This window comes from Procambarus clarkii, chromosome 43 (assembly GCF_040958095.1).
Source record: "Procambarus clarkii isolate CNS0578487 chromosome 43, FALCON_Pclarkii_2.0, whole genome shotgun sequence".
Lineage (NCBI taxonomy): Eukaryota > Metazoa > Arthropoda > Malacostraca > Decapoda > Cambaridae > Procambarus > Procambarus clarkii.
The window spans coordinates 36,167,915-36,180,872 of NC_091192.1; the positions used below are offsets into that span (position 1 = coordinate 36,167,915).

The 12,958-nt window shown below is 49.0% G+C and overlaps 1 protein-coding gene across 1 annotated transcript in view; it reads right to left on the reverse strand.

The window, feature by feature from the left end:
- SIDL (SIDL trafficking protein particle complex subunit 10) overlaps positions 1 to 12,958 on the reverse strand; it is a 126,564-nt gene that overhangs the window by 5,196 nt on the left and 108,410 nt on the right. Inside the window, exon 20 of the mRNA XM_069300257.1 lies at positions 424 to 606. Within this exon, the coding sequence (XP_069156358.1) occupies positions 424 to 606 (183 nt within the window). The remainder of the gene's footprint in view (positions 1 to 423; positions 607 to 12,958) is intronic.

Consider the following 12,958-nt stretch of genomic DNA (forward strand, 5'->3'; position numbering starts at 1 on the left):
AAACTCTTGAACAAAATTGTAATCTTGTAATTGTCAAGCACAATTATATATTTTATATTGGGAACCATTATAAGTTATCAAATGTACTGTACTGTTAGCACTTGTTAAAATACTGTATATGATTAGATTGTGTAATATACTGAACTCTGCATAAATATTGTGAAAGGTGCATGGGATTTTTCTTGCAGTTTACACACTAATTGGATTATGTTCTTTTATTATTTCTTAAAAAAAAATATACTGTTTCCATCTAACTTCACAGAGCTATTGTGTAGCACAATGTTTTCCTACAAAAATGCCTTGCATTATATAGGAGACTACTGCAGGAGATAATAGTTCTGTACCTGGTCATTTTATGACATGTAATCTGACAATACAGTGAATAAAATGATTTTCAATACTAAAACACTGCCAAATCCTTACCTTATAATCCTGAAGATCAAATGTATAGGTGTAGGTTCTAGAGTCCTCTTGAAGTGGCTGAGAATTCTCATGTAGTGGACGGTAGCGAAGTGTAAACTCCATCTTGATATGTGGTGTGACTGTCTCTGTATAGTTTACTTCCATCCCCCACATGTAACTAGCAGCTTGTTCTGTGCATACCACCTACAATAACAACAAAAAACAGCGTTGAATGTAATGAAACGCCATTTTTCGGGTGAGACCCGGAGGCTCCCCGGAGCTTTACCAGGCTGATATGCTAATGTCAGACTTTGGCATCAGTCATGTGTATGAAGTTCTAGGACCTACCGGGGACCACGGCCAGAACCTAGCCCCTTCAGAGAGGCATGGGGAGCAATGGCCTATAGAAACCCCCGTGTGGTTGGAAGCATTCTATGTCTGCCATCGACCGGGTCAAGCATCCAGAAAGGTAAGCATTCCAAAACAAACCCCTATTATGGTTAAAATTGCTACCAAAAGCCAAACTAGTGGATATAACTCCCCAACAGAAAATAAGCAAACTAGTATGACGTCACACGTCACCACGCCGCTGTCTGCGCAGATCCTCCCTCCCCGGGAGGGGAAAGGGGGAGCCCCAGACCTCTCACGCCAGCTATCCACCCATCAGTTCTGATGTCAAAACACGCAAAAAACTGCCGGCCGGAGGGAGGGAGGGATGCCGGGGAGCCTCTGGGTCTCACCCAGAAAATGGCGTTTCATTACATTCAACACTGGTTTTCTGGGGGAAGCCCTGTCGGCTCCCCGGAGCCAATTACCCACAGAGGGACGTCAAAGGGACGGAACTGGGAGGCGGACACCCTTCACCCCTCAACGGAAGAGAGACAACTGGCAGCAAACGCCAACTCAAGGCGACACAGCCCCAGAAGGCCCGGGAACAACATGAGACAACGAGCAGCAAGGCCCCTGTACGAATACCAAAAGATCCGTGCCCGAATGACAACAAGGACACGCCGCACAGACGGCAGGAAGACCAGCGAAACCACGAACGCCACGGGCATGGGGAAAGAATACAGACAGGCTAGCAGTAATAACACGGCGGACAACCTGGGACACCTTCACCATCGAACAGGAAAGAACGGAACCGGATCAACTCAAAGCGCACCCCAGACATAGAGGCCGCGGCACGCAAATAACAGCAGAGGGCCGCCACTGAACACAAAACACGACGCACCCCCCTGCCCGACCAACCAAACACCAACAAACCAAGGACCCCTCCTCCGGAACGCAGCAACTCCATCCCGTGCCAGAAAAGATGGAGACGGCTGCCACCGAACAACCAAAACGCCAAGATTGAAGGAGCAAAAAACCCCTGCGGAGGAGAGCAAGAAGCCCAGCGACTCGACCCCCAGAGGCAAATGCCAACAAGAAAAAAGAGCTGACAAAAAACAAACCAGAACCGAAGGGGCATCACCAACCGAGGAGAAGACAGAGCACGCTGACCAGAGACCAGTACGGTGCAAGCAGCGCACGAAAAGGCCGGAGGTGAAACAATGCACAAGACAGCTTACTAACGGTGCAGAAACAACACCAGGACCGAAAGCAAGTCGAAGCGTCTCTGCCAGCGCCGCACGAAACGAAGCGACAGTATGTGGCAAGACGACGGCTCCCAACCCCCACCAGAAAAACCAAGCCGACGCTAACAACCGCAGCCACCTAAGAAGGGACAGGAGGAATAGGAAGGATCGCCAAAATACACCATTCTGCCTCCAAGAAGAAGCACGCAGGTGAGAGACCAACAACGAAGCCACCCGACCACCAACTGGAGGCGAGACACGCGAGGCAGAACATAACCAGCCCCGACAAGGCTCATTCGAGCCTAGGGAAAGGTGGAGCCGTGGGAAGATCTTGGGCGCGACCACCAAAGAAGCCCAAGCCGGCAAAAAGGAGATGGAATGTCTGTGCCACACCACAACCTGACACAGGAACAAGGACACACCACCGCAAAACACGTTACCAATACACACGTGCAGCAACAACATGCACCACACGCAACACACAACATGTATGTAGCAACTTGTCTCTGCGAAGGCAGAGAACGGTGCAGGCAGACTCCAGGCCGACCCCAGACAGGGCCAACGGAGACACGACAGAGCCCAGCAGGCCCAGGAACCTGCACACCAGGCAACCGACGGCGGAGATACCTGCTCGATACCCGCTCGATGGAGTTCTGGGAGTTCAATTACTCCCCACGCCCGGTCCGAGGCTAGGTTTGACTTGTGAGAGGTTGGTCCACCAGGCTGTTGCTTGGAGTTTCCTGCAGGCCCACATACCCACCACAGTCAGGATGGACCGGAACCTCTATTAGAAAACAGGCAAGTGTTCTCTTGAAGATGTCCATGGATATACCGGCAATATGTCTTATGCTCGCAGGTAGGACGTTTAACAACCGCAGACCTCTGATGTTTATACAGTGTTCCCCAATTGTGCCTATGGCACCACTGCTCTCCACTGGTACTATCCTGCATGTTCTTCTATATAGGCGGGATCAAGCCAATGCTTGGTCCCGCCTATATGGACGACGCGGGGTTTGAGCCAGAGCTCAAACCCCGCAAGCACAACCAGGCGAGCCCAAATAGGCGAGTACATAACCAGCACCACAACCCACACGCCTCATAACACAAAAGAGGTAGGTCCCCTGAATGACTCTAGCATGGGTTTCATGACTGTCCCTTTTCCGGGTTGAAAAGGGACAGTCACCGGTGTGCAGATGGTCTCATTTGTACATAAATATACCTAAATAAAGACAGGTATATAAACATCTCTGCATCCAGTGCCCAGCCAAAAGACGCCAGACCGCAGAAACTCACCTGGCGAACGAAGGGACGAACGTGACACGACCCAACAGTGCCAAGAAGATCCTGGAAGCACCGCCAGGTGAAGAAGCCAGAGCCAGACATGCAGGAGAGCAGGGGAGAGGTGAAGGAGGAGGCCCACATCCCTGACACAGGGAAAACCTCGGCATCCTCCCCATAGCTGTAATCCAGGACACCCCTGGAGCGACGGGGCACACGTCAGGGAGAAGAGTGAGAGGTGAAGCACCCGATAAAAAAGGGCGCAAAACACCAGCACTGAAACACACCGCCCAGACCAAAACAAACTCCCACAGCGCAAGCGCAGGACACGCTGGCCGAACCGCACAACCCGCTCTGCGGGAAGGCGCCAACTAGGGCTACTGCACAAGAAAAGTAGCCAAACAGAATGCAACCCTAGGGAACCGCTAATTAGAAAAAACAACCCATCACATGGGACAGAAGCCAAAACAGGAAGCAGCGACAACATAACCGGCCAACGAAGCGAAGACAAGGAGCCCAATAGGAACCTAACCGGGCCAAGAGTAGCCCAACTGGGCTACAAGTAGTCCAATCCGGCGACCCGGACTATGAGTCAACAGACGTTCCAATAATACGGGAAGTAGCGAAAACCTACCCGAACCCTCGAGAACACAGAAGCAAACACCAGTCCCGAAAGGCACACACTGGCACAGTTGCACCCGAGACCAAAAGTCATGTAGAACCCCAATAATGGGGAAACATGACGAAGATACCCAGTCCACCCCAAAAAAGGGGGGAGCAACAGAGAAGAGCACCCACCTACAGGACGGAACCAACCAGCTCAAAGGACAAGAAACCGAGCCCGGGGAGGGGCCGACGTCCAACAACTCGTACGGCGAGGGGGGAGGGAAAACCCCACTCCGCGTAACCGCAAGCCCCGCCTAGAGGGGAGAAAAAAAACCCCGCGGGGTCCTACGGGGCCTAGGTCCCCCAAGTCAGCCCCTCCCCAGCCCCGGGGAACCCACACGACAGGCCCCGGAGCCAAGCAGTCCCCCCAAAGCCCCGACCTTACCAGAAAACTGGGGCAACCGCGAAAATACTAAGGAAGGGAGCCCATTGGCAGACTCTTACAACACGGCTGGAGGAACAGGCTCGAATGCCCCTGTCACTACCCTGGAAGGGAAATTCCCCGAGACCGCCCGAGTCTCAAAACCATCGAACCCTGCCCCGAACCTACAGACGGTAGGGAACCCGATGGAGGCAGGAAGGGGGGATCCAGGGGAAAGACAAGGGGGTCGTGGAAGGAACCGAAGCAACCAACATCCCCAAGCCCCAACACGAACCAAAACGGGGCAGCCCCGGGGCTCCCGGGGAGCAAACAAATGAGAGCGTTGCCACCACCAAAGCTCAACATGCAACGCCCCTGCTGCCTGCACCCGCTTAAGTCAGTACACAACTGGGTAACCGAGCCACAATGAGCAACAAAACTCACAGGACTTGGGGTCGAAGGTGTCACCGACCCCACAGGCAGCAGACGGAGGTAAAACAGAGAGTCACCCTGAGACAAGGGGTGAGAACAATCCTCAAACTCGCTGGAAGCGAGGGGGGACTCCGGGGTCACATCCATCGGACCTACGCGCCCCCAGGGGTTTCCCAGGGTCCCTAGCGTTTACTAAAATAGGACTCGCACTCGGGTAATCCCAGGCAGGGTACTGCTAACCGGCACCCAAAGCTACGAAACAACTTTTTAAGAACTGAACCCCCGGGACGTGTATACTCACGGGGACCTAGCAGGGGGAACCACCAGAATAATACTCAGAACACAAGGGACACAGGGGGCAAGAACGAAGGCAGACCCCCCCACCAGGTAGATAAACAAAAATAAAAAGAAAACCCCGCAAGAGGACAGCGTACCTAGGCGGAACAGAGCTGGCCGCCATATAGGTGAAAACAGGCTGCACAGCACCCTGCGCCCCACAAGTGCAAAACTGCCCCTTACCCTAAGGCGAACAAGGGAGACAGAACACCCGAGCACACAAAGAGCAGCCGAAAACCAAGCAGTAAACGGCCTAACAGGGGCAGAACCCAAAGAACTTGTGGAAGGTGGCCCCAAGCCCCAAGGGCAGTACTTACAGGGCACCTAGGGAAGGGAACCCTAGGCGCATGCAGCCCGAGTACTAGAGACTCGTTCCCGGCTCACGCGCCACCTAGAAGACAGACACCACACTCTAGGTACAGTGCTGAAACAACTAATGGAGCCGGAGCACACAACCGGTGCCCTTAGCATCAGCCGAAGAACTGCTGGGTGGATAGCCGGCGTGGGAGGTCTGGGGCTCCCCCTTCCACCTCCCGGGGAGGGGAGCTGCGCAGACAGCGGCGCGGTGACGTGTGACGTCATACTAGTTTGCTTGTTTTCTGTTGGGGAGTTCTATCCACTAGTTCGGCTTTTGGTAGCAGTTTTAACCAGAATAGGGGTTTGTTTTAGAATGCTTACCTTTCTGGATGCTTGACCCAGTCAATGGCAGACTTAGAATGCTTCCAACCACACGGGGGTTTCTATAGGCCATTGCTCCCCTTGCCTCTCTAAGGGGGCCAGGTTCTGGACGTGGTCCCTGGTAGGCCCTAGAACTCCATACACATTACTGATGCCAAAGTCTGACATTAGCATATCAGCCTGGTAAAGCTCCGAGAAGCCGACGGGGCTCCCCCCAAAAGAGCATTGATTGTAATGAAACGCCATTTTCTGGGTGAGACCCGGAGCTATCCAGTAGACCCGGAGCTACTTTTTCTCATCCTCATATCGGACATAGACCAGAACACAACCTATAGCACTGTATCATCCTTTGCAGATGACACTAGGATTTTCATGAGAGTTGGCAACATAGAGGACACGGCAAACCTCCAATCAGATGTAGATCAGGTCTTTCTATGGGCTACAGAAAATAATATGGTGTTTAACGAGGATAAGTTCCAGCTCATGTGCTACGGAAAAATTGAAAATATAAAAACAGAAACCACGTACAAAACTCAGGCAAATCATAACATAGAACGAAAAGGCAATGTAAAGGATCTGGGTGTACTCATGTCGGAAGACCTTACCTTTAAAGAACACAATAAAGTAGCCGTCACAACTGCAAGAAAAATGACAGGTTGGATAACAAGAACTTTTCACACTAGAGATGCTATACTGATGATGATACTTTTCAAAACGCTTGTGCTCTCTAGAGTGGAGTACTGCTGCACAATGACAGCCCCTTTCAAAGCTGGAGAAATTGCTGACCTGGAGAGCGTGCAGAGATCCTTTACTGCTAGAATCCACTCAGTAAAACATCTAAATTACTGGGACCGACTAAAGAGCCTAAATCTGTACTCCCTTGAGCGCAGGCGGGAGAGATACATGATAATTTACACGTGGAAAATAATTGAGGGGCTGGTCCCAAACCTGCACACAGAAATAACATCACATGAGACCAGAAGACATGGCAGGATGTGCAGAATATCCCCGTTGAAAAGCAGAGGTGCAACAGGTACTCTGAGAGAGAACTCCATCAACATCAGAGGCCCGAGACTGTTCAACACGCTTCCACTACACATAAGGGGCATAACTGGCCGACCCCTCACAGTGTTCAAGAGAGAACTGGATAAGCACCTCCAAAGGATACCTGATCAACCAGGCTGTGACTCATACGTCAGGCTGCGAGCAGCCGCGTCTAACAGCCTGGTTGATCAGTCCAGCAACCAGGAAGCCTGGTCGACGACCGGGCTGCGGGGACACTAAGCCCCGGAAGCACCTCAAGGTAACCTCAAGGTAATCCAGGCTGACGTGTAATATATTAAACTTTGGCATCAGTGTGAATGGAGTTCATAGGCTTACCGGGGACCACAAGCCAGAACCTGGTTCCCCTCAGAGAGGCACAAGGAGCAATAGCCTATAGAATAGCACGGGGGATTTGGAGCATTCTATGTCTGCCATCGACCGGGTCAGGCACCCAGAAAGGTAAGCATCCCAAAATAAACCCCTATTCTGGTTGAAACTATTACTGAAAGTCAAACAAGTGGAAAGAACTCCCCAAAGAAAAACAAACGAGAATGATGTTGTTACTTATCGTGCCACCATTTGCGCAGCTGCCCCCCTCCCCAGGAGGGGGAAGGGGAGCCCTCAGACCCCTCGTGCCAGAAACCCACACCTTCAGTTCTGAGGCTGGATGTCAAAACACGCGAAAAAGCCGCCGACCGGAGGGAGGGATGCTGGGGAGCCTCTAGGTCTCACCCAGAAAATGACGTTTTATTTCATTCAACGCTGGTTTTCTGGGGAAAGCCTCTTCGGCTCCCCAGAGCTATCTACCCAAAGACATGGACAAAAAAGGGATAAACCCGGGAGGTGGAAACCACGCACCCGAAACCAAGTCAACTGGCAACACCAAAGACGCCGTGGACGACCCGGGAGACCCGAACCCTGGAACAGGGACGAAGGGAATTCGGGACAACCCAACTCCAAGACCACAGAGGCCGCGTCACTCAGGCAATAGCTGAGAGCCACAACCAGACACAAGAAGATGCACCTCCGGCCAAACCAAACAAGCATCAACAACCCCCAGGGACCCCTCCGGAAAATAACTGTCTACAGTACATCTCGCCAGAAAAGAAGAGACGGCTGCAAACGAACAAACTGATCACCAACATCCAGAGAAGCAGAAACCATCGAGAAACAAACCTGAACCGAAGGGGCCACAATAACCGAGCGAAGAGAGAGAAGAGAGCACCCTGTCCAAGACCAGGGACAACTCAGGCGGCACACGAGCAGGGCGAAGGTGAAACAACGACCGAGACAGCCACAAAACGGTGCAGAAGGAACATCAAAACTGAAAGCAAGCCATAGTAGCTCCGCTAGCGTCTCATGAAGTAATTACAATTAGGAAATTACGAGACAATTTAACAGTATGCGGCATAAGATGACGGTCCTGAACAGCCACAAGAAAAGGGATAAGATCACCTCAACAAGAGAGAGAGAGAGGACAAGACCACCTCAACAAGAGAGAAAAGACAAGACCACCTCAACAAGAGAGAAAAGACAAGACCACCTCAACAAGAGAGAAAGAACAAGACCACCTCAACAAGAGAGAAAAGACAAGACCACCTCAACAAGAGAGAAAAGACAAGACCACCTCAACAAGAGAGAAAGGACAAGACCTCCTCAACAAGAGGGAAAAGACAAGACCACCTCAACAAGAGAGGGAGGACAAGATCTACTCAACAAGAGAGAGAGGACAAGACCACCTCAACAAGAGAGGGAGGACAAGACCACCTCAACAAGAGAGAGAGGACAAGACCACCTCAACAAGAGAGGACAAGACCACCTCAACAAGAGAGGGAGGACAAGACCACCTCAACAAGAGAGAGAGGACAAGACCACCTCAACAAGAGAGGACAAGACCACCTCAACAAGAGAGAGGACAAGACCACCTCAACAAATACTCAGTATACCTACGAAGTGACAAAAAGAAAAAGGAAGGACTGCTAGTAAACCACATACTGCCGTCGAGACAAAGCACACAGGTGGAACACCATCAACGAAGTCACCTGATCACCAACAGATGGTGAGACACTAGTCAAAATTACCAGACGGAAAGACTCAAGGAGAGGACTGAACCAGCCAAGTAACGGACCGGACCGAGCATCTGAAAGAGGCGGAGCCATGGGGAAAACCCCCTGGGTGCGGCCACCGTGCAAGCAGCGCCTGAAACCAAGGCTGGCAGGGAACCAGATGGAACCTCCACCAGGTTACCAGGAACCCGAACCCGGTGAGCTGGGAAAGAACCAAAGCCATAGCAAACAGACATGCACCCCCTCCTAACCCTGGGACCGCCGAAGGACCAACAAGTCCGACAATGGACAAGAACTAAAAGCTGCTGCTTGCAGAAACTGCCCAACCGCAAACTACGCAAAAAGCAAGGACAAATGGCAACGAAAACCTAAGAGCCAGGGCCCAGGCAGAATCTAACGTGGAAGCAAGCACCACAAGCAGACATGTGAGACGTGAAGTAAAAAACTTTGACATCGCAACCCACAGGATCAGCACAAACAGCTCCAGCAATGCAGACATCGCATGCACTGCCAATGTATGTATGAGAATTATTAGGACTTGTACTGCACAAAATTAAAAATTGACTATGTAAAATAAATAAATAAAAGTCCTCAGCTAGGGGTGTAAATCCTAGCTCCTCCCGTCCTAATGACAATGAACTTTAGGGGGCAGGAGTGGATGATACAAATTCTACATCCTCCTACAGGCATTTCAACACATCAGCTTGTATTGTTATACAAGATGAAGATAAAATAACCCAGTTCTATAACTAAACACTGGTTCCGTTCAGGAGCCAGCGGCTGAGCAGACAGAACACTGGACGCATGCTCCTGTGGTCTCGGGTTCAATCCCGGGCACCGGCGAGAAACAATGGGAATCCTAGATGCATGCAGCCTGAGCACTGTAGAATAACTCCTGACTCGTGCACCCCTGGAAGACAGCCACCACACCTACTTGATACCTGCTTGACGGGGTTCTGGGAGTTCTACTCCCCAAGCCCGGCCCACATACCCACCACAGCCCGATTGGTCCGGCACTCCTTGGAGGAAACTATCTAGTTTCCTCTTGAAGATGTCCACTGTTGTACCGGCAATATTTCTTATGCTCGCTGAGAGGGTGTTGAACAACTGTGGACAGCTGATGTTTATACAGTTCTCTCTAGTTGTGCATATGGCACCCCTGCTCTTCACTGGTTCTATTCTGCATTTTCTTCCATATCATTCACTCCAGTATGTTGTTATTTTACAGTGCAGATTTGGGACCTGGCCCTCCAGTATTTTCCATGTGTATATTATTTGATATCTCTCCCATCGTCTTTCTAGCGAGTACATTTGGAGAGCTTTGAGACGATCCCAATAATCTAGATGCTTTATCTTGTTTATGTATCCCGTATATGTTCTCTGTACTTACTCTATTTCAGCAATCTCTTTTGCTCTGAATAGGGAAGTGAGTACTGAGCAGTACTCAAGACGGGACAGCACAAGTGATTTGAAGAGTACAACCATTGTGATGGGATCCCTGGATTTGAAAGTTCTCGTAATCCATCCCATCATTTTTCTGGCTGTCGCAATATTTGTTTGGTTATGCTCCCTAAAATTTAGGTCGTCAGACATCATTATTCCCAAATCCTTTACATGTTGCTTTCCTACTATGGGCAAATTTTATTGTGTGTTGTACCCTGTACAGTATTATGTTTCAGATCCTCATTTTTACTGTAGCTGAGTACCTGGAATTTACTGTAGCTGAGTACCTGGAATTTATCGCTGTTAAACATCATGCTATTTTCTGCTGCCCAGTCGAAAACTTTGTTAATATCTGCTTGTAATTTTTCAATATCTTCAGCAGAGGTAACTTTCACGCTGATTTTTGTGTCATCACCAAAGGATGATATGAAGCTGTGCCTTGTATTTGAGTCTATATCTGATATGAGAATAAGGAAAAGCAGTGGTGCAAGGACTGTACCTTGAGGTACTGAGCTCTTAACTACGCTTGGACTCGATTTTATATGGTTGACTGTTACTCACTGTGTTCTGTTCGACAGAAAACTGAGTATCCAGTGTCCTACTTTACCAGTTATTCCCATTTACCTCATTTTGCGTGCTATCACTCCATGGTCACATTTATCGAATGCCTTTGCAAAATCCGTGTATACCACATCTGCATTCTGTTTTCTTCTAATGCCTCAGTGATTTTGTCGTAATGGTCAAGTAGCTGTGAAAGGCATGATCTTCCAGCTCTAAATCCATGTTGGCCTGGGTTGTGAAGGTCATTGGTCTCCATGAAACTAGTGACCTGACTCCTGATCACTCTCTCAAATACTTTTGTTATGTGGGACGTTAGTGCAACTGGTCTATAATTCTTTGCCAATGCTTTGCTCCCTCCCTTGTGTAGAGGGGCTATGTCTGCTGCTTTAAGCTGATCTGTATCATCCCCGTGTCCAAGCTCTTCCTCCACACTATACTGAGTGCCTGTGCAACTGGCACTTTGCATTTCTTTATAAATATTGAATTCCATGAGTCTGGACCTGGGGCTGAGTGCATGGGCATATTGTCAATTTCTCTTTCAAAATCTGCCATACTCGTTTTGATATCAGTTATATTTACAGGGGTTTGGATATCACGCATAAAGATGTTGTCCAGATCTTCCACTTTTATGCTGTGTATCGGGGTGCTAAACATGTCCTCATATTGCTCTTTTTAGGATTTCACTAATTTCTTTGTCATCCTCAGTGTATGAACCTTCACTAGTACGAATAGGTCCAATACTGGCAGTGGTTTTTGCTTTTGATTTAGCATATGTTTAGAAATATTTTGGGTTTTTCTTTATTTCTTGAATTGCTTTCTGTTCTAGTTGGCTTTCTTCAATCTGATATGAATGCTTCAGTCTCTGTTCGATTTCTTCAATCTCCCTGGTTAAATTATTCCTTCTTTGTATGGAAAGTCGTGTCTGCTTAAGCATTTCCGTGAATTTTTTTCTTCTTTTGTAGTGTCGTCTGCATTCTCTTTCTACGTTGAACCTCTTTCTGGCTTTCCTCAAAGGAACATGTTTCAGACTTCATAGGCTTCAGAAGTCAGTTTTTCTATTCCTTGTGTAGGATTTTTATTACTTAGAACATTTTCCCATTGAATGTTTGTAAGTTCCCTGTTTATTTTCTCCAAGTCTATCCTTTTATTATTAAAATTGAATTTATTGAATAGCCCTTCTCGCTTGTTGTTTCTCTTAGGCCTACTACCTTTATTAATGTTAGTTTGCACTTCAATGAGTTTGTGGGCGGAGTACGTAGTGTCTGAGACAGTAATGTCTCTGATTAGCTCATCATTGTTCGTGAATATGAGGTCCAGCGTGTTCTCACTCCTAGTCAGTTCTGTAATCTGCTCACTGAGCGAGAATTTGTCATAGAATCTCAGTACTTCTCTGACCTGTGATTGGTTATTTCCAGGTTGATTTCCTGCTATAATGTTATTGTTTACTATTCTCCATTGTAAATTGGGTAGATTGAAGTCTCCAAGGAAGATAATATCTGGTACTGGGTTTGCTAGGTTATCAAGGATATTCTCTATATTGTGGTTCTGTTCAGTGAATTCCTCAACACACACAAGGCACAGTGCTGGAACAATCACTGGAGCCAGAGCACATGACCTCTGCCTCTAGCATCGGCCTCAGAACTGAGGTGTGGATGGCCGGTGTGGGTGTCTGCGCAGCTAGCCCCTTACCCCTTCTGGGGAAGGGGCTAGCTGTGCAGACAGCGGTGCGGTGACATGTGACATCATGCTCATTTGCTCGTTTCTGTTTGACAAGTTCTATCCACTTGTTCAGTTTTTTGTACCAATTTTCACCAGAATAGGGGTTTGTTTTGGGATGCTTAACTTTCTGGGTGCCTGACCAGGTCGATGGCAGACATAGAATGCTTCCAACCACACAGGGGTTTCTACAGGCCATTGTTACCCATGCCTCTCTTGAGGGGGCCAGGTTCTGGTTTGTGGTCTCCGGTAGGCCAACAGAACTCCATACACATGACTGATGCCAAAGTCTGACATTAGCATATCAGCCTGGATGACTCTGGGGAGCCGAAGAGACTCCCCCAGAAAATTACAAATACAGTACTGTATGTTCATTTTTGGACTTCCCAGTTAAAGATTCT